This window comes from Branchiostoma belcheri, unplaced genomic scaffold (assembly GCF_001625305.1).
Source record: "Branchiostoma belcheri isolate BF01 breed outbred unplaced genomic scaffold, Haploidv18h27 scaffold21, whole genome shotgun sequence".
NCBI lineage: Eukaryota > Metazoa > Chordata > Leptocardii > Amphioxiformes > Branchiostomatidae > Branchiostoma > Branchiostoma belcheri.
In genome coordinates, this window is record NW_017803602.1 from 819,567 (window position 1) to 840,889 (window position 21,323).

At 41.8% G+C, this 21,323-nt stretch overlaps 1 protein-coding gene across 1 annotated transcript in view; it reads right to left on the bottom strand.

Annotated features, from left to right (window-relative positions):
* The window catches only part of LOC109469615, a gene marked incomplete at its 3' end in the record, with an annotated part of 53,803 nt that overhangs the window by 29,364 nt on the left and 3,116 nt on the right, over window positions 1–21,323 (bottom strand). The window contains 37 exon segments of the mRNA XM_019768153.1: window positions 43–236; window positions 365–487; window positions 771–993; window positions 1,456–1,681; window positions 1,851–2,032; window positions 2,513–3,270; window positions 3,891–4,002; window positions 4,212–4,382; window positions 4,615–4,724; window positions 4,938–5,442; window positions 5,736–5,956; window positions 6,392–6,545; window positions 6,719–6,948; window positions 7,082–7,391; window positions 7,568–7,825; window positions 9,451–9,657; window positions 9,837–10,156; window positions 10,580–10,691; window positions 11,066–11,211; window positions 11,476–12,099; window positions 12,509–12,766; window positions 12,995–13,165; window positions 13,429–13,531; window positions 13,816–14,006; window positions 14,314–14,548; window positions 14,722–14,895; window positions 15,233–15,377; window positions 15,658–16,138; window positions 16,566–16,739; window positions 17,005–17,238; window positions 17,665–17,993; window positions 18,099–18,277; window positions 18,568–18,806; window positions 18,918–19,094; window positions 19,438–19,602; window positions 19,811–19,951; window positions 20,128–20,296. Of these exon segments, the coding sequence (XP_019623712.1) occupies window positions 43–236; window positions 365–487; window positions 771–993; window positions 1,456–1,681; window positions 1,851–2,032; window positions 2,513–3,270; window positions 3,891–4,002; window positions 4,212–4,382; window positions 4,615–4,724; window positions 4,938–5,442; window positions 5,736–5,956; window positions 6,392–6,545; window positions 6,719–6,948; window positions 7,082–7,391; window positions 7,568–7,825; window positions 9,451–9,657; window positions 9,837–10,156; window positions 10,580–10,691; window positions 11,066–11,211; window positions 11,476–12,099; window positions 12,509–12,766; window positions 12,995–13,165; window positions 13,429–13,531; window positions 13,816–14,006; window positions 14,314–14,548; window positions 14,722–14,895; window positions 15,233–15,377; window positions 15,658–16,138; window positions 16,566–16,739; window positions 17,005–17,238; window positions 17,665–17,993; window positions 18,099–18,277; window positions 18,568–18,806; window positions 18,918–19,094; window positions 19,438–19,602; window positions 19,811–19,951; window positions 20,128–20,296 (8,751 nt within the window).

A 21,323-nucleotide genomic window follows, 5' to 3' on the forward strand; every position in this document is an offset into this window, starting at 1 on the left:
TGTCCCCAAAATCAAACGGAATACTCCCAACATCATACTAACCAGATATACAGTTTGTCCATTGTTGTCCACTTTTAGTGTCCACAGCCCACCACTTTCCAACAGTACAGTCCCTGCTGCTCCAGCTTCAATGCTGGACTGCCCACCATAGGCCTGGATGTTCCCCTGGAAGGTGCTGCTTGTGTAGTGCACGGCCACACGACCTCCGCTTCCACCACCAGCATCACTGCCATCACCTGCACAAACAAAATTACCCCTTCTTCATCAGTTACTTACTGAAGCCACACCTATTTAGTCACTGATTTTTCTCATACATTCAGGAAAGATGAAAACAGTGGGTTGTAATGAAAACTCCCAAGTTTACCTTGTCCCCCTGAGCATTCTATGCTGCCTGTTCCTTCAAAGGTGTCTGTCCTGATGAGAATACTTCCCCCACTTGCACCGCCACTCCCTTCAGCCCCATCTGCACCATTCCCTCGGATTGTGCCTGATGATTTAAAGATATTATAGGAATATAAGGATTCAGTCATAAAATATAAGGATTCAGTTATAATATCAAATATCCCAAGACAATGAAACATCTATAAAACATAGTTACTTAAGCACAATGTTTGCATTCACCTCACAATATTTTAAAAGGACGTACATGTATGGTCATTCCATGTCATGGAAGCTTAAAACTAGCAAATATACAATTTGACTATGACAGATTAAATATTTATCCTTACATCATCAGCAATATATAAACTGATCCCAAAGCCCATACTTACCATCCAAACGAATCATATTAGATGCGGTTAGTGTAACAGATCCACCACCTGCGACGTGCCTGACACCATTCAGAGTTGCGGAACTGCCGAATGTGTTGGGCTCGCTGAGGTCTCCATAAAATCGGCCTGCTCCTGGCCGGGACCTGCTGCGCCCACCGTTCCCACCATGCCCTGCTCCAGCTCCATTGGTGCCCCTCCCCGCCACATGACCAGCAACTGGTGCCTGTAAAAGGAAACTTGTTGACTTCTGGTCTTGTTGAAAAAAATATGACTGCTGACTTTGTATCAAGGAGAACAAACTGCTTTCCTTTGAGATGATTTCTGTTAAATCTGCTTTACAAGATCGAAGTATGTTTGCGACATCAGTTTGTTGACCACCACATTTTACCAATTTTACATTAAGTAATACAATGTACATTAATCATAAATAACTTGCTTGGTGCAATGTTGTTACATAGTTACACAGTGTAATTAAATTATCAATTATTTATATAAATACAAATAGTTTCTTTCTTCTGTTGCCCATCAGGAAATAAAAATTGGCAGTGTCAGACAGACGGGTCATTTATGTCTTTAATGTATAATTCTGAAATTAGCAGTTAAAGAAATGTAAATTATACAAGTTCCTGTCCTTCTCTGGATGATGACTTAATTATTACAAAATCATGAACAAATCTCTTATTACCTTGCCACTGAGATCTATTGTAGCTGCCTGTTCCACAATGATGTTTGTAGCTGTGATGGACAGTTTGTCAGCTGTCAGCCGACCTCCACTGTGCACATGTAGCAGCTGGCCATTGAGGAACAGTCCAGTCTCATCACTCTCCACGGACAGCTCACCACCACCCTCGATAGTCACTGTTTGGAACGTGATGTAGCGTGTGCTGTCCCATGTTGCATTAGTCTGAGGTCTGGTCAAAATATTGTACACAATGTGTAAAGATAATCATATTATGCTCAAACATATTATGTTTAATTGTTATGACATAACAAAACTTTGCATATCTGTGTCCTTCCTTAACTTTGTGTCCACAAGTTGGATAGACCACCAGAATGAGCCTATAGGTTACGAAATCCTACCTGAGAATGAGCTTCCCTCCATGCCCAATGGTGATGTCTTGTGCTCCCAGGAGGTCACCTGCCAGGGTCAAGGTCATGTCTCTGACCTCTAGATGTTCCGACATCTCCAGCTGTCCGCCGGGGTAAACCAGCACATTCCACATCAAGTCTGGGCTCTCTGGTGGCTGACTCACATGGAGAATCTGTGAATTCACAGGGAAATGAAGCAACAGATATTTTAGGAATGCACAATGATCACAGGGTGGGGGCATGATTTGAAGTAAACATAGCAGCCAACTGGTAAAGGAGAATCAGCTCTGACACAGTCTATGATGTAACTGGTATTTTTGCATATTCATTAGTAACCATGGTCAACTCGCTTGTTTGGCTGTTTCTAAGGCTTATTTTCTTATTTCTTAACACCTACCCAAGTCCTCCATCCAAATAAGAACACCAGGGATGTACAGTAGTTTCAAAGAACCGAATTGTGGGCAAATGGTTATAACCCGATTTCAGTACCAAGGACAGTGTTCAATGTCCATGGTACTGAAATGTGGTTGTTACAATTAGGTAGGTATTTCATTGAGTACTTTAACTTTGATAAACATTTAGTTCACCAATAGATTGCATACAGCAACACTGAATAGACTTTTATATTGCTCATAAAGAAGAAAAAATTGTACCTGTGACGGTCCAACATGCATCATGCCCGTCTTGTCTCCTGATGTTTCATTTACCCTTACATTGTACTGAGTTCCATCAGTGTGGTTGAAGAGAGAAAGGTGGGCTCCTCTTCTGATTGACATTTCTTTGAAAGTAAAGGAGCTTTGGTCTTCATAGGGCACAAGCCAAGTCCTTGCACTGTCTTCACCTTTGTGTTGCTGATCGTCCAGGACTGAGAAGTCGATCTGTGGCCGACGTGGCTGTCCTCTGTCTTCATTATCCACAATGATGGTGTCCTGGCCAGCATCTGTGTCCCTCAGGAGAATAGTCCCTGCACCACCAACTTCATAGCTGCTCCTTCCTCCAAATGCTTGTATCACACCACTGAAGGTGTTGTTAGCAGAATGGATGGCAACTCTGCCACCCCCGCCTCCACCTCCAGATGGGGAGGACCCACCATTTGTGCTTACGAAACCAGTTCCTTTGAATGTAGTTGTGTTAATGTAGACACTACCACCACTTCCACCACCATTCAGGTTGTACAATGGCTCAGTTCCGTCTGCATGAAGGGATCCATCAATCTCAACTACTCCTGTTGCTACCATGGTGATGACCCCTCCACCTTGACCTGGTAACGATGAGGTAAGTCCACTGACCCCTCCAGGGCTGCCGAAGTCTTGTGGTTCGTACAGAGAGCCATAGGGTGGTCCAACTATGCTGTAGTCATGACTGTGTACGCCTTGGCCTCCACTTCCTCCATGACCACCACCTGAAGCTCCTGCGTCAGAACAAATAATGCCTTCCATGTAAAGTACTAAACACACAAGTGCTATAGAAGATCAAAATCTAGTACTGCACATTGCTCAAGCCTAGAAGTGTACAGGTAGCTAGGTTGTTCAGTGTACCAGCTCCTGCCGCACTGTGTACCTGCAGACAAAGAACCCACATTAAACCATATTTGTTAGCCAACATGACCTGTTGAAATCTAACAACAGCAAATGAGAAAGGGTGTGAAACAATAATGACACATCATCAGAGAAAAGTACCTTCAGGGTTGGACAAGTCCCATTGCCCACTTGCCCAGGGCAAGTAAAAGCACTGTTCGGGCAAGTGAATATCCCCCTGGACTTGCCCGATTGGGCAAGTAAATTTTTTGGATGCAAAGTATATCCCCTGCAGTATTTTGACCAAGTTTCAAACAATTTTGATAAATCAAGCATCCAATTATATATTATAAACTCTATCATAATAAAATAATTTCCTTTCTGCTAGTAAAATGCATTGAAATACATGTACTTCATATTTTGGGCAAGTGAAAAGTTGGTTCGGGCAAGTGGAAATGACTAGGCACTTGCCCGATACGGCAAGTGGATTTTTGAAAACTTGTCCAACCCTGACCTTGTGCTGCAGGGATGCCTTCTCCGTCTGTGTTACTCCCAGCTCCGCTGGTGTCCACCTCTGCCGCTGTGTCCACCAAGATGGTCTCGGCACTCATGTGTACCCAGTTTCCCTGCAACAATAAAGACAAAGCTGACATTAATATCAACAAACAATACCAAGCTGTTACAGTAATAACTAATGAGACAGTCTGAGGCTTTGAGCCATAAACAATGATCAACACAATGGGCAAGCTAGCATTGTGCAAGAACAATGTGCTCTGTACAATGAGGGTGATGGCATTTCTGATTGGCAGTTCTAGATGAGGAGGATAAGGAGCACCTTGATGGCACCTCCAGCATGAAGGTGGATCCCATCAGTTATCTGAAGGGACAGAGATGGTTCCTGTCCACGCTTTGAGCCATCAGGGTAATATGACTCCAGCTGTCCGTCTGTGAATATCTGTAGGGACTTCAGTTGCAGTGTCTTTGGCAGTGCCCCAGATGTTCCACCCTGCAAGAAAACACAGGTATTAAAATCTCCCAACTTGAAGAGTACTATTGTCAATCAAATGAAAAACAGCAGATTTCTACAACTGCAGATTCGTGCATCTGAAATATAGTAAGACTGGTGCTGATTTTTGGATGTAAAAAATTGCTTGAAACACACAAAGTCATATTTTTGTTATGATTTCCTAATGTGATAGCCCATGTTGTTTAAGATGGGAGACAAACACCATGCTTACCAAACCCCCAACTGTCAAGGTGATACCACTGCCAATGGTTAAGTCTTCCAAACCATCAAGGGTGCCATCCACATGGACTTCAGGGTTGTCCATGTCAGCAAGGTATACAGCTGTGGGTTAAAGAAACACTTTGTTGAAACAACAAGTTTGTTAATTGTCCTGAACAAAAATGGCACCATTTTACCTGGCAGGGTGGATGAGTACAAAATTAATGTTTCTAACCATCCTACTGTCCAGAGTATTCATTTACTAGAGTTTCATTTATTAGAAAGAAGAATAGTACTGTGGTATTGGAGTAATTTTTCTGCCACAGGACTACTCACTCTTTGGTAGGCTGACGTATGAGTTTTCATAGCTTCTGAAGCCTGCTGGGAAGGGAGAGTTGGAGTCTGTGATGTGAAGATGGTGGTCGGGTGACGTGTGGAGTATCCCAGACCCATCACCATGGAGACGGCCTATGTGTACGGGAATATCCTGAAGAATGGTATCGTCCTTGTGGAAGGCTAAATGTCCACCACCTGATAAATGTACATGATCAAACTCATACTGCAACATGAGGTTAGATGTCTGAGTTGTGATGTAGGCACGTCCACTGTCCTGGTTGCTGTTAGTTAGCCAGGTTGTCTTTGGTTTGTAACCGCCGTTGTCCACAAGAAGTGTTGTTTGAGGTGATGTGGTGTTGAGTAATGGGTTAGAGATGAAGACTGTTCCAGGGCCTCCCCTTTCAACATCACTTGCCCCTCCTAACGCCTGCAGCTGCCCACGGAAGGTGTCGCTGACATTGCTGTAGACAGCCACACGGCCCCCAGCACCTCCACCACCAACAGCCTAGAGGGATAAAAAATGGGACTTCCTTACTTACTCAACTATTACTGCAACTGGAAAATGTCCTGTACAAAAAAGCATTAAAATAGCTTTAACTTGCTACTATCATTTCTGAAAGACTCTCTCAGGCCTCATTTGTAATACATGTATCCCTTTTAAGATTAAAGGAAAAATTATTATTGATATTATCGCATATTTTAAAGATATAAAGATAAAGAAAGATTTCAACACAGGCCCTAAAGTCAGAAAAATAATCATAATGGGTACTACTAGTATCAGGGATAAGCAATACTCACTAGTGTTCCTGACTGTTTCTCATTTCTGCAATATCTTCCAACAGAATGGTAATTAGTGCCATAGCTTGGTACTTCATTGCGCCAATCATCACAACGTCGGACACAGTCATAAGGTTTCCAGTAATACTGGTTCCTGCACTGCAAACATCGTCCCTCAACACAGCGGTTACAGTTAGCTACACACGGTGAATCCCCTCCGCTTACAGACACACGCCCTCTTCCTACAGAAAAGATCCAACAATATCACATTAAATGCAAAACAAAACAACTCTTCATTAAATACTAGTAATGCTGTTTGATAGGCCACATTCTTGCTATTCCACAGTCATTTTTAACTTAAGTAAAGGTATTGCATGGCAGCATGGAAATAAAGGAATGATTGAGAAACATGAATCTTACAGCTATATTCTCTTTCTGAAACTGTGTATACAAACTAAGGTATAATATAGATGTTGATATTACATTTCAGAACTCTTAAAGATCTGAGGTCCAGCATATAACATTGGTGTGACCTTCCACATGTTAACTATTAATTACTAGGGAAATTGCCTTCAATATTATTTCTACCCTTCGTGCACAGCCTTCAAGTGCATAAAACCTACAGTGTAACATACAAATGTGACAGTCCATTATCTGTGTAATAAATGTTTTCCTACCAGACAGATGCCTTGTTGTGATCCAGATACTCCCACCACTTCCTCCTCCGTTCCCAGTTGAGGTAGCAGACAGGCCATCAGCTAAGAGTTCTCCATCCAGAAGGAAATGATTTTCAGCTTCAAAACGAAGAACACCTCCACCACTTCCCCCATGCTAGAAACAAACCATTATCATGATTAGGATTCATGCTGCCTACTTGAAGGCTGATGTTTATAATTTATAATTCTGTACCTGCCAGGCAAACCAAACAAATACTTGACGATGTGTCAGATCTTCTGAAAGTAACAGTGACAAAATATTTTCTGTACATCCACTAGTATGCTAACCTCTGTGGATCCACCTCTGCGACTGCCACCACTTCCATAGTCCACGGGTTCAAGTACATTCCCATAGCCAGGTGCAGAGTATGCTGTGTTCTGTCCCTGCCCACCTCCCCCACCGTGAGAGGCACCTGACCCATAGGAGGTCCCCAGCCCTGCCCCAGGACCCTGGGATACCGGCCAGCCATGTCCTGATGCATCCACCTTACCTTCACCATCAACACTGATGTTCACAGCTGAAATATACAACAAAATATTATACATATACATGGTATATCTACTGGTACCTGCCGAGAGAGAATAGCAAAATATTGAATGGAACAGTTGTCAGTTAAATCTAGTTATAATCAATAAACTAGCTTCACCAACCTTTGATGTATAGTTTGTTGGCAGCCACCTCTGCCCCTCCCCTTACTGTGAAACTGCCATCAAGTTGTACCATCAACCCAGCCTCATCTTCTGGACCTTCCAGGTAAGAAAGGACTCCTCCATTCAGAACTGTGATGCTGTTCAGAACTAGGGTGCCAGGTGTCTCTGTATTAATCTTTGATGTAGCCTTGATGTCAAGTTTTCCATCCAATGATATGTTGAGAGTCTGCACACCCAGAAGTTTCCCTCCATACAGAGTTAGTGTGGTGTCCTGCAGGTAGGTGTGGTGAGGAAGTCCCAAGGTACCATTCTACAGCATTAAAAAAAGGAAAAAAAACAACTTCATAAAACAACTTCATATAGAACTCAAAGGAGGATTTTCCATACTTTCTCAGTGTTAGATATAAAGATATAAAAAAGTGATGATATCATTATCAAGACATAAACTTAACCTTCTAATACACAATACATTGTTTTATATCACACCTGATAGACATTGACATTGAAGGGAATCTTGTGAGTTGCATTCAGGCTGATACTGATGGCCTCCCCATGGTCAACATGAACGGTCCCAGTGTGGTCACCTGCCAGATCTCGGACATGTAACGTCCTACTGTCGCTGACAGGCAGACCTCCTTCATCCACAGACAGCAGGCTGACGTGTGAGTACCCTCCAATGTCAAGGACATCCAGGATGTGATCATCAGCTTGGTCCTCAGGGAGAGGGATCCATGTTCTCCGGGACTGGATGTGGAGACACAGTTTATTACAACTTAGAACAGGATAAATTGTCAGGGATCAATCTAATTACCTCCGGGTAGGGATGTATCCCGTGCGCGGAGGTTTTGTGGGGGAAGATGAAAATTACGTTCGCAGCCGTTTCTCGCGTTTGGGTGGACGGACATGTCTGGGACTTGGTGTACGTTTTGCTATTGGGCTGTAGATGGTGCACGTTGTTTTGGCTTTTTAGTATGTGTGTTTTAGTGCGTGAAAATGATGCGTTGTGACAGCGTATGGACACCCCTTGTGTGTGAAAGTGGTTTTGTCTTTTGATTTTCGGCGTGTATAAAGTGTCGCAGGCGTCGTCCACATCTGGTGAGAGGGGGTGTCAGGTATCGAGGAAAAATATCTCGCGTTGGGGTAGACGGGACCCATGAAAATCCAGCTCGGTACGCTGACTTCCGGGTACCGAGGGTTATTTTTATCTGGCTCGAACATCAAAAAGGGCGCATAGAAATTGTCCCGAAAATTCTTTTAGAGTCTAATCACCCTTTTTTTGATAGGATGTTGCTTAGTAGTTGTAGAAAAAACGTAGAAAGCAGCGAAAATGTGCCTCTTTGCTGATAAAGACATTCTATCGCGCTGCCGGCTCGATATCGCTTATCCAATCGGAACGCAGGTCATGTGAGGTGAACCAATGAGAGTGTAGATCGCGCTGCTATTTACATATCAAAATGGCGCACGCATGGTTTTGTACAGCGATGTGGAGAACACGTTTTTGCCAAGTTTTTTATCCCGGAATTTTCATAGTATTGACTGATTTTTTTGGCACGCCGTGATTACGCTACAAATGACACACTAGAGGAGACAACAGATGAGTGATCATTTTACAATCGACAAGAACTTTTGATGAATGAAACAGGAATGAAATATTGCTGATTGCGATTTGTTTTCGAAAATATTATTTTGTCTCGTGTTTGTAACGTTCGCTCAAAAGGAGGTTCTAAGTTTTAACCGTAACATGAAAGATATGAACACGATTCTGTGCATGTTTTGATGTGTTTTTTTTTACGTGATTTGAACTAGTGTGGGGTAAGTGGGGAGGGATGGCAGCCGCGGGGGGGGGAAGCGTAGCGGCTTGATAAATTTTCGAGAGCAAGTTCCGCGCACTGGAGTTGATTTCTCACGCGGCCGTTTGTGTAGGTGTTTGTTTACATTATCGCTGGTCACTGAGGGTCGGGCAGCCAGATTCGCCACGGGATGCCCCCTGTCCTTTCTATTTTGGGGCTCCAGTCAGCTAGGGGGGATTAGTGATTTCACAGATCATTTAGCCAATTACAAACATTTCGAAACTTTTCGAAAAAATGGTATTCACGTGAACACACATACACCCAGACACCATTCACTAATTTAACAGTCCCAACATGCACCCAACATTCTGCAACATACATTACAATACCCGGAGGTACAAAATCTACGATTTTCCTTGTTTTCTTTTGCATTTGATAATGTTCAGAATTTCAGTATTCAGAATCATCTTAATTTAGATACAGTACTGTACATCATGATCGGTTCTGTAGTTAATAAACATTGAGTACTAATTTTAAAAGAATTCCATCATGATAATACGAAGTAGATGACGAACTTACTGGTTGGTTATAGCCATTGTAGATCTTCAGGGTAGTTTTCTCTGCTGAATGTTGTTGTTTGAAGAAGACTGTCCCTGATGCACCATGCTCACCCTGCCCCTCCCCTCCTGAGGAGTCCAGACTTCCATCAAAGTCATTCACTTCAAAATACAGGGCCATCCTTCCACCACCTCCACCCCCACCCCCATACCCACTACCTCCATTCACCTAGTACAGGTGTAGGGACAAAGGAATAGAAAAATATTTTAATAACATTATCAAGGACAATGACAATGAAGCAAGGAATATTTTGAACATTCAATATTTTGCATTTCTTGGGTTTTCAAATATTGTTATTTTATACTCTTATAAAAGAGCATGAAATACTGTGGACAATTCTGTTCTACCTGAATCTTCCCAGTCCCTTCCAGTTTCCTTGCAGTGAGCTGAAGACTTCCTCCACTGCCTCCTCCTCCATATTCACCTGTTGAGTCCTGTCCATTTGTACTTAAGACACCTTCTATACGAACAAAGTCTGTGGCATTGACAAACAAACTCCCCCCACCGGCCCCTCCACTGTTCCCTCCGCCACTGCCGAACTCCTGCGGGAGGAGGAAGGAGCCGTAGGCAGGGCCTGTCTGCTGGGAGGCAGACGCTGCTCCACCGCTCCCACCATGGCTCCCACCTGTTCCACGGTTGTTATGTGTAAGGCCTGCACCTGGACCAGCTGCAAGGATATTCAAAATTGATTTTAACCACATAGAAGAAAATGTTACTATTTACATAAAATGTGTGACAGGGACATTTTTTGCCAAAGACCCTTGATGATAGATGAGAAACAAATAGTATTATATGCTTTATGCAAAACATACAGTGTACATAATTATATATTGTATATGATATACAATGTGTACATGTACAATGTACATGTAAGTGTATTGATTTTGATTGTACCTGTAGACAGGGGAAAATACCTAAATGCCACCAATTGCAGAAAGGTACACAAATAAGATTCAAGCTGCTTACAAATAAGATTCAAGTTGCTTGTCAAGAACTCTGCAATGCCCATGAATACTACAACCTTAATATATTTCTTCTACTAGCAGAATTCATTTTTATGAGTACATTGTAAACAACAGTCTGTACTGACCTCCAGCTGAATGCCCACTCCCATCCACATTGATGGAGCCTTTGACATCAACGATAATGACATCAGCGAGTAGATGCAAGTTGGTTGATGTTAGAACTCCACCTCCATGCACCTGCAGTTGATTATTGTCGATGATTACAATGTACATGTAATATGTAAAAAACTAATGCTCTATAAGAGATCATCAAGTTATACATATTTTGCGATTAATAACTTAAAAGTCTTATCTCGTAAGACTACCTTGACATTCTCTCCAAAAATCAAACATTTTATTTCTTAAAAGAATTTTAAGAACAATTATAATTATAGTTGAATAAATTTTGTGCTACTGTAAACAATATTCTGCTATAATTACTGCTGTTTGTCATCACTTCATATGACATTATATGCAAATTGAAACCCACAATAAATAAAATGACCAATCTAAACATCAATTTTACTTTTTTTGCAATATGCCTTGGGGCTGAAGATGAAAGAAGAACACACCTGTACAAATGTTCCTTTCATGACACGCCGGTTCTGTCCATTTGATGTCTGCAGGGTTCCATGGTTACGAATTTCAATGGCATTGAAGTTGAATGTCTCAGTCGGATGTCCATGAAGGTCAATCATCTCGTGCATTTTTATGATTCCTAGCAAAAAACAAGAAATGCACAAAATTCACAGAGTCATTCATATACAACTAAGAAAGATGTTTCTATCAACAAACTTCATGTTTAATGCACACAAAAAAACATTCCCACAGGTTAACACTTTTTGAAGTCCAGTGTGTGATCTGCTATCTCTATCCTGTGCTATGACTTTTTAAACCAGTTGAAAGGACTACATTAAGTGGTACAATGCACAATCTACTGTAGTACTAAAGTCACAATATTGTCTTGCACAGTTAAATGTACCTCCATCTACAACAGTGATGTTTTCACAGTTGGCCACCACACCCTGCACATCCACAGTGACGCCTGCTGCACGCAGTTCTCCATGTGTGGTTGTCAGGCCTCCTGGATAGGATTGTCAGGTCCATGGGAGATGAGCATTGGCTGCATACAAAGTCTGGTTAAAGCCGATGTGAATTTTCCCACTGCGGTCCCCATGCAGAGATCCCAGTCTGATCTGGAGATGTTCCCTTGGACTGAGCGGCCACAAGAACCCAAGCTGTGCCCCACCATAGAGGTGAAGCTCATCAATAATGACATCCTCAGGAAAGTAATGGGTTGGTATGTTTCTGTCAGCTATCTGTGATGGCTCTGCTGGTAGGATCCATGCAACTGTGGAAGTGGAAGCATAACTAGTGTACAGGGAAGACAGGTTTCTCTCAGGATCTCTGGGTCTCTTCCCCAAGTTGTTGATGTAGAGTGTTCGGTTGGTGAGTGGCTGGGTGACATTGGAATCGTGGGTAACTTGTGCTTCCTCACTGGTAGCATCCAGAAGTTGTGTCTGGTTGTCCGGTTGCAGACGATGAAGGTACACTGTACCGGGTCCGCCTGGTTCATAGCCATCCCCACCGGTAGCAAGGAACTGGCCTGTGGATCAAGGATTTAGCATTGATGATTTACTTCTCATGCTCATCATGTAGTCAAGTACATCTACAATTGCATGTTGATGTAAAGCTCTAACCATTGGTTGTATGATTGTGTACAAAACTAAATGTAGTACACAGATACTGTTAATTAAATCAGAACCATACCTATGTAGTGGTTGTACATTATATGTGTAGTACACCCTTACAGAACCATACCTACACATGTACAAAATGTATGTAGTGGTTGTATGTGTAGTACACCCTTACAGAACCATACCTGTGTAGTGGTTGTATGTGTAGTACACCCTTACAGAACCATACCTATGTAGTGGTAGTATGTGTAGTACACCCTTACAGTAACCATACCTATGTAGTGGTTGTATGTGTAGTACACCCTTACAGAACCATACCTGTGTAGTGGTTGTATGTGTAGTACACTGCTGCTCGTCCTCCTGCCCCTCCTCCTCCTGCAGCTGACCCCTGACCCATGTACCCATCTCCTCCCGACACATCCACCACTCCGTCTCCATCAAAGATGTGGGTCTCAAGCCAGATACTCCCACCACTTCCCCCTCCTGCTGCCACCGACCCCCACTTTCCACCCTTGGCTGTCAGAAAGCCGTCCACAACAAGGGCATTGGAGATGTTCACAAACATCCGTCCTCCACCTGAAAATATTGGAAGACATATTGGAAATGTTTACAATATACCTTCTGTTGTAAAGGCTTTAGAAAAGTAATTTTCTGTTTTGTTACTAGAGTTAAATTTGCATGCCTTAATGCAACACAATTCAAGCATCGTAAAGTTTTTATACGGTGACTTTATATTACAGTTGTGACTGTCCACATAAACATGATTTATAAGAAAAGATAGAATCTGATAAATATTACATATACCTCTCCCACCAAGATGAGGGAAGACACTGTGCCCCCCTTCCCTGCCAAACGTGTTTGGGCTGAGGATGGATCCATGTGTGATCCCAACCACCGACTGGGAGTGACCCTGACCACCATTCCCACCATGCCCTGCTCCGGATGAACCTGAAGGACTCCCAACTCCTGCACCATCTGGAGACAGAACGGTATCACTATGGTTAATTAATGAACCAACTTGTACCTTCATCCAAAATTTTCAGTGCATAGAATACAGTCAAACACGTAATATGAAAACAAAAGATTTTATAATTGCCACCATGATAATACCGTAACATTGTATACCCATATTTGAAAATACTAGATGTTATACTATACGCAATATAACATGAAGAAGTTTAATTGATATTATGATAAGAATAAAATATGCAGGAAAACATGTCAAACAGAAGACATACCACCAAAGGCCTCCTGCCTTGATACCCCTTCATCCACAGTTAGATAGGCAGAAGATTCAATTGTGACATTGATGTAGTGCAGTTCCAGGTCATTTGACCGCACCTGATAAGAAAGTCACAAAATCAAACATACATTCATGCATTCTATGATTTCAGATTATATCACGATACAATCAAATACTAATTGTTTGCTACTTTGGCCTGTAGCTAATAATTCTATTAAAACAACCTACGGCTTTACGATACCATACATGTACCTAAGTATACATGACAACTGACAGTGTACAAATCATTTGTTCACAATATTTGTCCTATATACTGTATGGGCAGTAAATCACCATAAAAAACTGCATTTCAGCTAAGAAGAAAAATTCGTAGCATTCTTACCATCCCTCCACTGCGAATAGAAAATGTCCGTCCAGTCAAAGTCGTAGTTACTTCATTCTGAGTGAGAACTTCCATCTCTCCAAAGGTTTTGACCACCACATGATCCAGCTCTGTTGTTGTAGGCTCCAGGTGATCAAGCACAAACTTACACCCTGATCCGACAGTCAGGTTTTGTATGGTGTCAAAGTGACCTTGTAATGAAAAATGGACAAAGTCATTAGCTCAAACAGCAATGATATCAAAAACTGATATATACAGTGTACACCATGGACAGGTGTTTCCTAATTAGTCTTAAGGACAGGTGTCTTCTCACTGCAATCATACATTATGTAATTCTTTGAAAATAATTAACATTCTACAAACTTGAGCTGATTCTAACTTGTATAAAGCATGCTTTCCTGTGATCAAACTGCCACTGTACATCATTTGCTAGGCTGAAAGGACAAAACTCATAATAAATCAGTATGGCTTACATGTACTGACATGAAGAGTAAATACCTCGGATATAGATGTCCACATCCTTGCACTCTGTACGAGGCGGAAGTGTGACGTTTGCTCCACGATGTACGATCAAGGAGAATGGCAGGATGTCTCTAGAAAACCTGTTATGGAACATCTGGCCTTCCCGCATGGTCACCAGGCCTGTGTAGTCACCTGTGACTCGGTCCACAGACAACCTGCTGCCTTCTCCTTCTCCTTCCAAGCTAAGCCCACCACCACCATGTACTTGGATCTGATTGGGAAAAACATACAAATGTAGCTGCTACAGGCTAGGCTGGTATGTGTAGTACCTATTAGATTATGACAAAAAATCCCTCTGAGTCAGTATAAATGTCCTAACAAATGAAAGATGGCAAAATAAATAAATTACTTTCTGATAACGTCGGGATGCATTTATAAACAAACCTCGTCGAATTCCAAATGATGTGATGGTTCCTCTTCTACAACAACCCAGGCACTGCCCGGTGCTGAGGTAAACGGGAACTGAGAGGCAACATTTGGGTTCTCCCGTGCAAACAGCTGAATGGCATCCATGGTGGTGTGACCTGACGAACCATGGGCAAGGAGCGTTACATAGATCTGTAAAAAAAAAGTTTGAAATACATGTAGGATGTGTCAAGGTAACATGAAAGTACTTGTTTTGGACTTAAGTAATGTAGAAATAAAGAAAATTCAACCAACATGCAGCAAATCCCTTATTGGCTACACTGCTACTTTGATTAAATGTAATAGCCATGATTGTTACATGTACATATACACAATACTGGATTGGAATTATCACAGTTATTAAAATGCATCTAAATCAGACAAATCTACTGATTAGACAGATATACTGGTTCTTATTATTGAAAAATATCTTTGGAATTTATGTTCAACTTGGAAGAATTTTGTATTGAACATTGAAGTGTAGCCATACCTTTTCAACATCCCTACCCAACTCTACATCAGCATACTGGTCAACCAACTGCTGTGTCCCACAGCCAAGAGTTTCAATGTAACCCTCTGTGTGGTTATACATCTGTCCTTGGTATTCACTCTCCACTTTGAAGGCTGTTGTTAGGCTGCAAAGATTGTGAAGCATTGGTATTAGTCTGACAGAGAACAGAACCGTACATTTGTACATCTATCACAATCAGCTTTCCCTGACTGTTAAAAAAGCAGCTGCAGTAGTAAATGAAGTGGACGTTTGCTGTAAAGAAGGAAAGAGATCAATTGGGTATACCGTATGGGTATGTAATCAATAAAAAGCTAAGATAATGGCATGTCTTATTGCATGTCTAGATGTTAATGATAATATTAAATATCTTTAGTAAATGGGGTTGAAACCATGCTCCATCTCACCTGTCTATGCACATTGGGAATATCCTGAGATGGTCGATGTACAAGGTAAATGGTAGGGTGAATGTAAGGGTGGGGTTCCTTGTAGTGCTTCTGTAGTACGAGCTGGAGGACTGGGACTGGATCCTGGATAAGGAGTACCAATGATAACTATTAGGATTGCCAGTATGGTATGCAGGGCCTGTTGTTTGGACAGTCACTCCGCTATACGACACAAACTCCTGGTCTCCAGTTGGTCCGGCTAGAGAGATCGGCTGTACTTCCTGCACACGTGGTTCAGGAGATGACTCGCGATTGTTGTCTACTCGTAGTGTACGATGGGTGCGGTTCTGATGGTCGATGCCCTCGATGTAAACTGTGCCACTGCCGGCATGTCCAGCTTTGTCTTGACCTCCATGTACCTGGTATTCCCCATCATACGTGTAGTTGTTCCTGTAGTAAACAGCAATGCGTCCGCCTGATCCAGCACCACCATATCCAGGGCCTGCAGTAAACAAAGTTATTTTTGTAGCTTTACTATAATTGCACTAAAAGTCATGTGTATTATGCAGTGATCATGCAAGAGTGTAATATCTATAAAATCAACATAATCCTATTCAGTCCTCTTGACTTAAGAATCAGTGCTGTTGTGGTCATCATAAATTGTAGTTTAGGATGTGACAAATTTCAGGTCTTGGTTCAACATTAAAAGTGTCTGTCTTGAAAACAGCACAGCTCTTGTACTTTTTTTTAGAATAAGTGGATTTCATAAATGAAATGAACACTTATAATACTTTGATTACTCTGGCACTTGATATTGGTCTTGTGGCTATATATATTTGGTTAAATTGCTGCCTGGCCATCAGATGTAGAGTGTGGATACTGAAACAGGGATGCTGTAATCTGATGGCAATTTGACCCAGATTGGTTACCTGGTACAGATCCACCCATTACTTCCACAGAGCCAGTCCCATCAAGGTGTCCCACAGTCAGAAGGATGCTGCCTCCTGCCCCCCCTCCTCCCGACCCAGTCATCACAGACTCTCCATTGGCATGGAGACGACCTTCCACCCGGAAAGTGTCCAGGACATCTATGTGTACCACTCCTACAGACCAAAATAATGTTATTAAGTTACCTGGAGGCATTTGCGAGTCATTAACATGACATAAACTGTTGCAGTTTGAAATTTCAAAGCACAAATGCTATTACTGGTATAGTGAAATACTAACTTGCATCAGATGCAAATAAGCATACTGGGGATTTTTAGGGTCTATTGCTGAACAGACATAGCCTACAGTTGCATCAGCTTGATACGATTAATACCCATTCTACCTGTTTCTACCAAACAGTTTTGGAGTACCAGTACACACCTCCTCCCCGCCCTCCTGCATCACTGCTGTCCCCATGCCCTCCTCCACTACCAGGGAGATGTGGAGAGTACAAGGAGTCATAGGCAAACCCTGAGTAGATCCCACGATGGGAGCGGCCACCACGTCCCCCATGGCCACCACCAGATCCCCGCCGCATTCCCCCGTAACTTTCGTATCTCCCTGCTCCGGGGCCTTCATCTGCTGAGTGGCCTGACATGTCCGCATGGAAGTTACCTGCAAAATGTCCAAATTATGAGTAAGTTAAGTTTCAACTGTATCATAGGAAGAAACTGAGACATTTCAAAATATGCACGATCCAGTAGCACCATTCTCTTGTCAATTGAGAGCACTTCAGCACCATGGACATATTCAACACATATAATCCAAATCATGGGAATACATTTGCTGTCTTAAAACTGCAATGGCAGGAACCTCTGCACCATGTTGTTCTACATTTGATCATGTGAAGAAGGTGGATCCTTGATTTTTTTGTTTCAGTTCAGTTTCAGTTGGTTCATTGGAACACAGTTACAAAGTTTGAAATTTAAAAGTCATCTATATGTAGATTACAATGTATAATTAGGTCTATCAACCAAGTAAAGCATATTTTTTTAAATGATATGCATTGTACATGTATGATAAATCTGTATCATGGCATACCTGCTACGTCAATAGTTGCATTCACAGCTGTGAGTTTGAGATCATTTGTTCTCACGTAGCCTCCTGCATTAACCACAAGTGTTGTTACGTTGATGTCCATTCTGCTGTCGTTTTTCACAGTGAGCATCTCCATTTTTCCATCAGCCCTTACACTTATGTTGGCACACTCATATGAACCACTGGACTTTCCCCTGGTGTTGCCATAGGACCACAAATGAAGTTCTCCATCTGACTCAACAGTTAAGTCCTCAATGTTGGCAATGGTGCCATTGACTTCCATCCAAACTTCACGCATGGCAAGCCGCTGAGGTAACTCGAGATGGCCATACCTAAAGAGAAAATTCAGCACAATAGTACAGGAGGTAGAAAAACAGTAAGGCAAAGAACACTGACTTTACAGCATAAAGTATATATCATACATATAAAGAATATACCTGTAGAGCTGGGTGTTCACTGGTAGATAGATGTCAACATCATCAAATCCAAAAGTCTGGTTCTTCCCAACATGCATCACACCTGAACGGTCGCCTAACAGTCTGCCTCCCTGCACTTCCACCATGTCTGTACTTGTGTTACTCAGGATGGCCACATGAGCATTGCCATGGACATGGAGCTGTTTCATAAGAGATTGTTCACATCTGTTATATCTGTTATAAATCATTCACAAATACCATTAAATCAAATATAATAAATAAATATCACAAGGAAATGTTTTTTGGAGTATTTTTCTCCAAGTAAGTTTATTTATATCTTAACATAACATTAAATGTAAGGTGTATATTGTAGCTACTGATTTGGATGGTAGAAAGGAAGTTTTTTTCTAAACAGCAGTACAATTTTTGATTACATTTTAACGTCATGCAAGACAATTTTTGATTACATTTTAACGTCATGCAAGAGTACCTCATCAAAGACATAGCTGTGTGAGTCATGGTACAGCCAGGTGATGCCTCCTGATTGGCCGATGTCCTCATATGATCCATCTAACAGGTTACGAAGGTCGCCATGTTGGTATGTTGCTGCGTGGGGGTAAGGGATGCCATTGTTGTCGATCTTCAGAGTCTTGTGTTGGGCTTCTAGCATTGCATTCTGACGTTCAACATAGACAGTGCCAGAACCACCAACTTCATAGTTGCTGTTGCCTGCAACATGAGCAGAAACATAATTAATGTTACCGGTAGATTAGAAAAACCAATGCAAGCTGAAAATGATCATCAGCTATTCCTTTGCATGTATAGATTATGTCTGCTTACCTCCATATGCTGTGACTGTGCCATTGAACTTTCGTAGTTTCTGGGAGTAGATGGCCACACGTCCCCCTCCCCCTCCTGCTCCACCAGAACCATGGCCAGTTCCACCATTGGCAGAGACGGCTCCGTATCCATCCAGCTCTTCACATTCTAACCAGATGCTTCCACCTGAGCCACCACCTGCAACAAGAACATGATTGTGTAATACATCATTCTGCAATATCTATCCATGGATAAACTCACTCTGAGACTTACCGGTAACATAGTTGGTGTGGTTAAACCTGCTTCAACTTAGTAACATTTTAAATCTAAATCATGAAAAAATTGGAGAACCAACTGTGCCTAAACATGCATGACATGTTCATCAGAACAAACCCTACATCAATACAGAATAAACTCTTGTGTGCAAAACCTCCAATGAAATATATTGTACAACTGATACAGTAAGTAAAGGACATAGACGACTAACTTTCCTTACACCTGTAGCATTTTTCCTGAAAAAGCTGATCATAAGACTTCTTACCAGCCTGGCTGTTATGAACACCATCGATGCTTTCTCCATTAGCAGTGATCCTGCCATCAATGAGGCAGTGTCTGGTGGTAATTTTCAGTGCCCCTCCACCTCGCCCACCAAGTCCTCTCCGCACAACAGCATTGCCATGCTCATTGTCTCCATAGTACAATTGTCCTGTGGAGCAAGGCACAGAACTGTCAGTTTGTACATTAAGTGCTACTGGTAGTTAGACAAGGAGCAAGCCTGTGAATTACTTGTATCAATTAAAGAAAGACTGAGGTGCCTCTGGTATTTTTGTTTTGTAAATGTTTGACAATCAGTAAAAGTAACTCTTACTGGAGTATTGGAATTTTTTAAATAGCCCAGTTACATGTAAGCTCACCATAGTTACTGCCATAGCCTCCTGTACTTCCATAGTCTACAGGTTGGTAGATGGACCCGTAGGCAAGCCCAACATTGGTTTGACCTTTACCACGACCTCCACTGCCACCATGGCCACCTCCACTTCCACCTGCAGAATTTCCTGGATAATCAAATGTCAATACTAAGTCAATGTCAGCTATATAATAATATATTGTACAAAATTACTTCCTCTCAAACAATGGTAGAACCTTATGGAAAAATTTTGTGGATGCCAAAAACTAAGAACTATATAATTATAGATGCCCAATGAATACAATGTATTAAGCCATATCCTACCATAACCCTGACCAGGTCCTTCTGATGGTTCAAAACCAGATCCTCTTGTCTCCTTTGTGACATAGCCTCCATGGTCAAGGTTAATCATCCCACCAGAGTAGATGGCCACAAGATGTTCTGCTGTCACATTGAACCGATCATTTGACCCAAGATGACCTCCTCCATAGACCTGATGCAACACAGTATTATACATGTTAATGTTAATGTTAATGTCACTACTACATGTTCATGTGACAATTGATGATAATGCATAATTTTATACACATGCGCGTGTAACGGGAATGTTATACTGGTCATGCAGATTGTTTTCCCTGAGAGGAAATGCACAATTGTTCTAGATTTCTTTCAAGGCCTCCAACACTACACTCAAGGGTAACACAAAGTTATTTATTTATTTATTTTATTTTATTCACATTTATTTTCCGAGGATGAGGCAAAAAGTTATAAAACTTATCTCAGCCCTCTCCTCACACATAAAAGGATACAATAAAACAAAGTAATAATAATAATAAGAAATGACAAGGGTACATAGTAGGCTGGTGTACAAATCAAAATGAATCAACTAAATCAAACAAAACGTCCTGTCTGCAAAATAAAGTTGAAAACCGCATCAAATATGTTACAGTTGTTGACAAACGACAATGAGGGGTTACCCCTGAGAATGGTTGAACATAAAGTGTTGTCGGTGACGTTGTTTGTGTCAAATGGCAGAATTTTAGTTAGAGATGATAACATATCAATGCGTTCGTCAGTGTACAGTGGGCAGTGTAAGAAGTAGTGTACAGCTGTTTCGTTGAAGTGACCACATTTGCACGCAGGACTGGGCACACATTGATGTTGGAACAGGTGAAAGTTTAACTGACTGCGGTTGAGTCTGAGTCTGGTAAGGTGGATAGCTGGGTTTCTCGGACCGTGGGAGAAGTGAGGTTGAGTGTGAGGGCTGTGATAAAAACGTCTCCAACTCTTTTTTAAAGATGGCAATTGATGTTGATGCTCGTGTAGTTAATGGCAAGTTATTCCAGGAAACAATGGAAGTAGGCAGAAAAGATCTTTTGAATTTCTCAGTTCTAGCAGGAATTAAGACGTAATTCTGATCAGTACGGAGACTGTAGGGGTGGAGTCACGGGTTTGTAGTGGTACCAATTCCTGTAAGTATTTGGTGCTAATTCTTTGATAATCTTATAAAAGTTTACAAG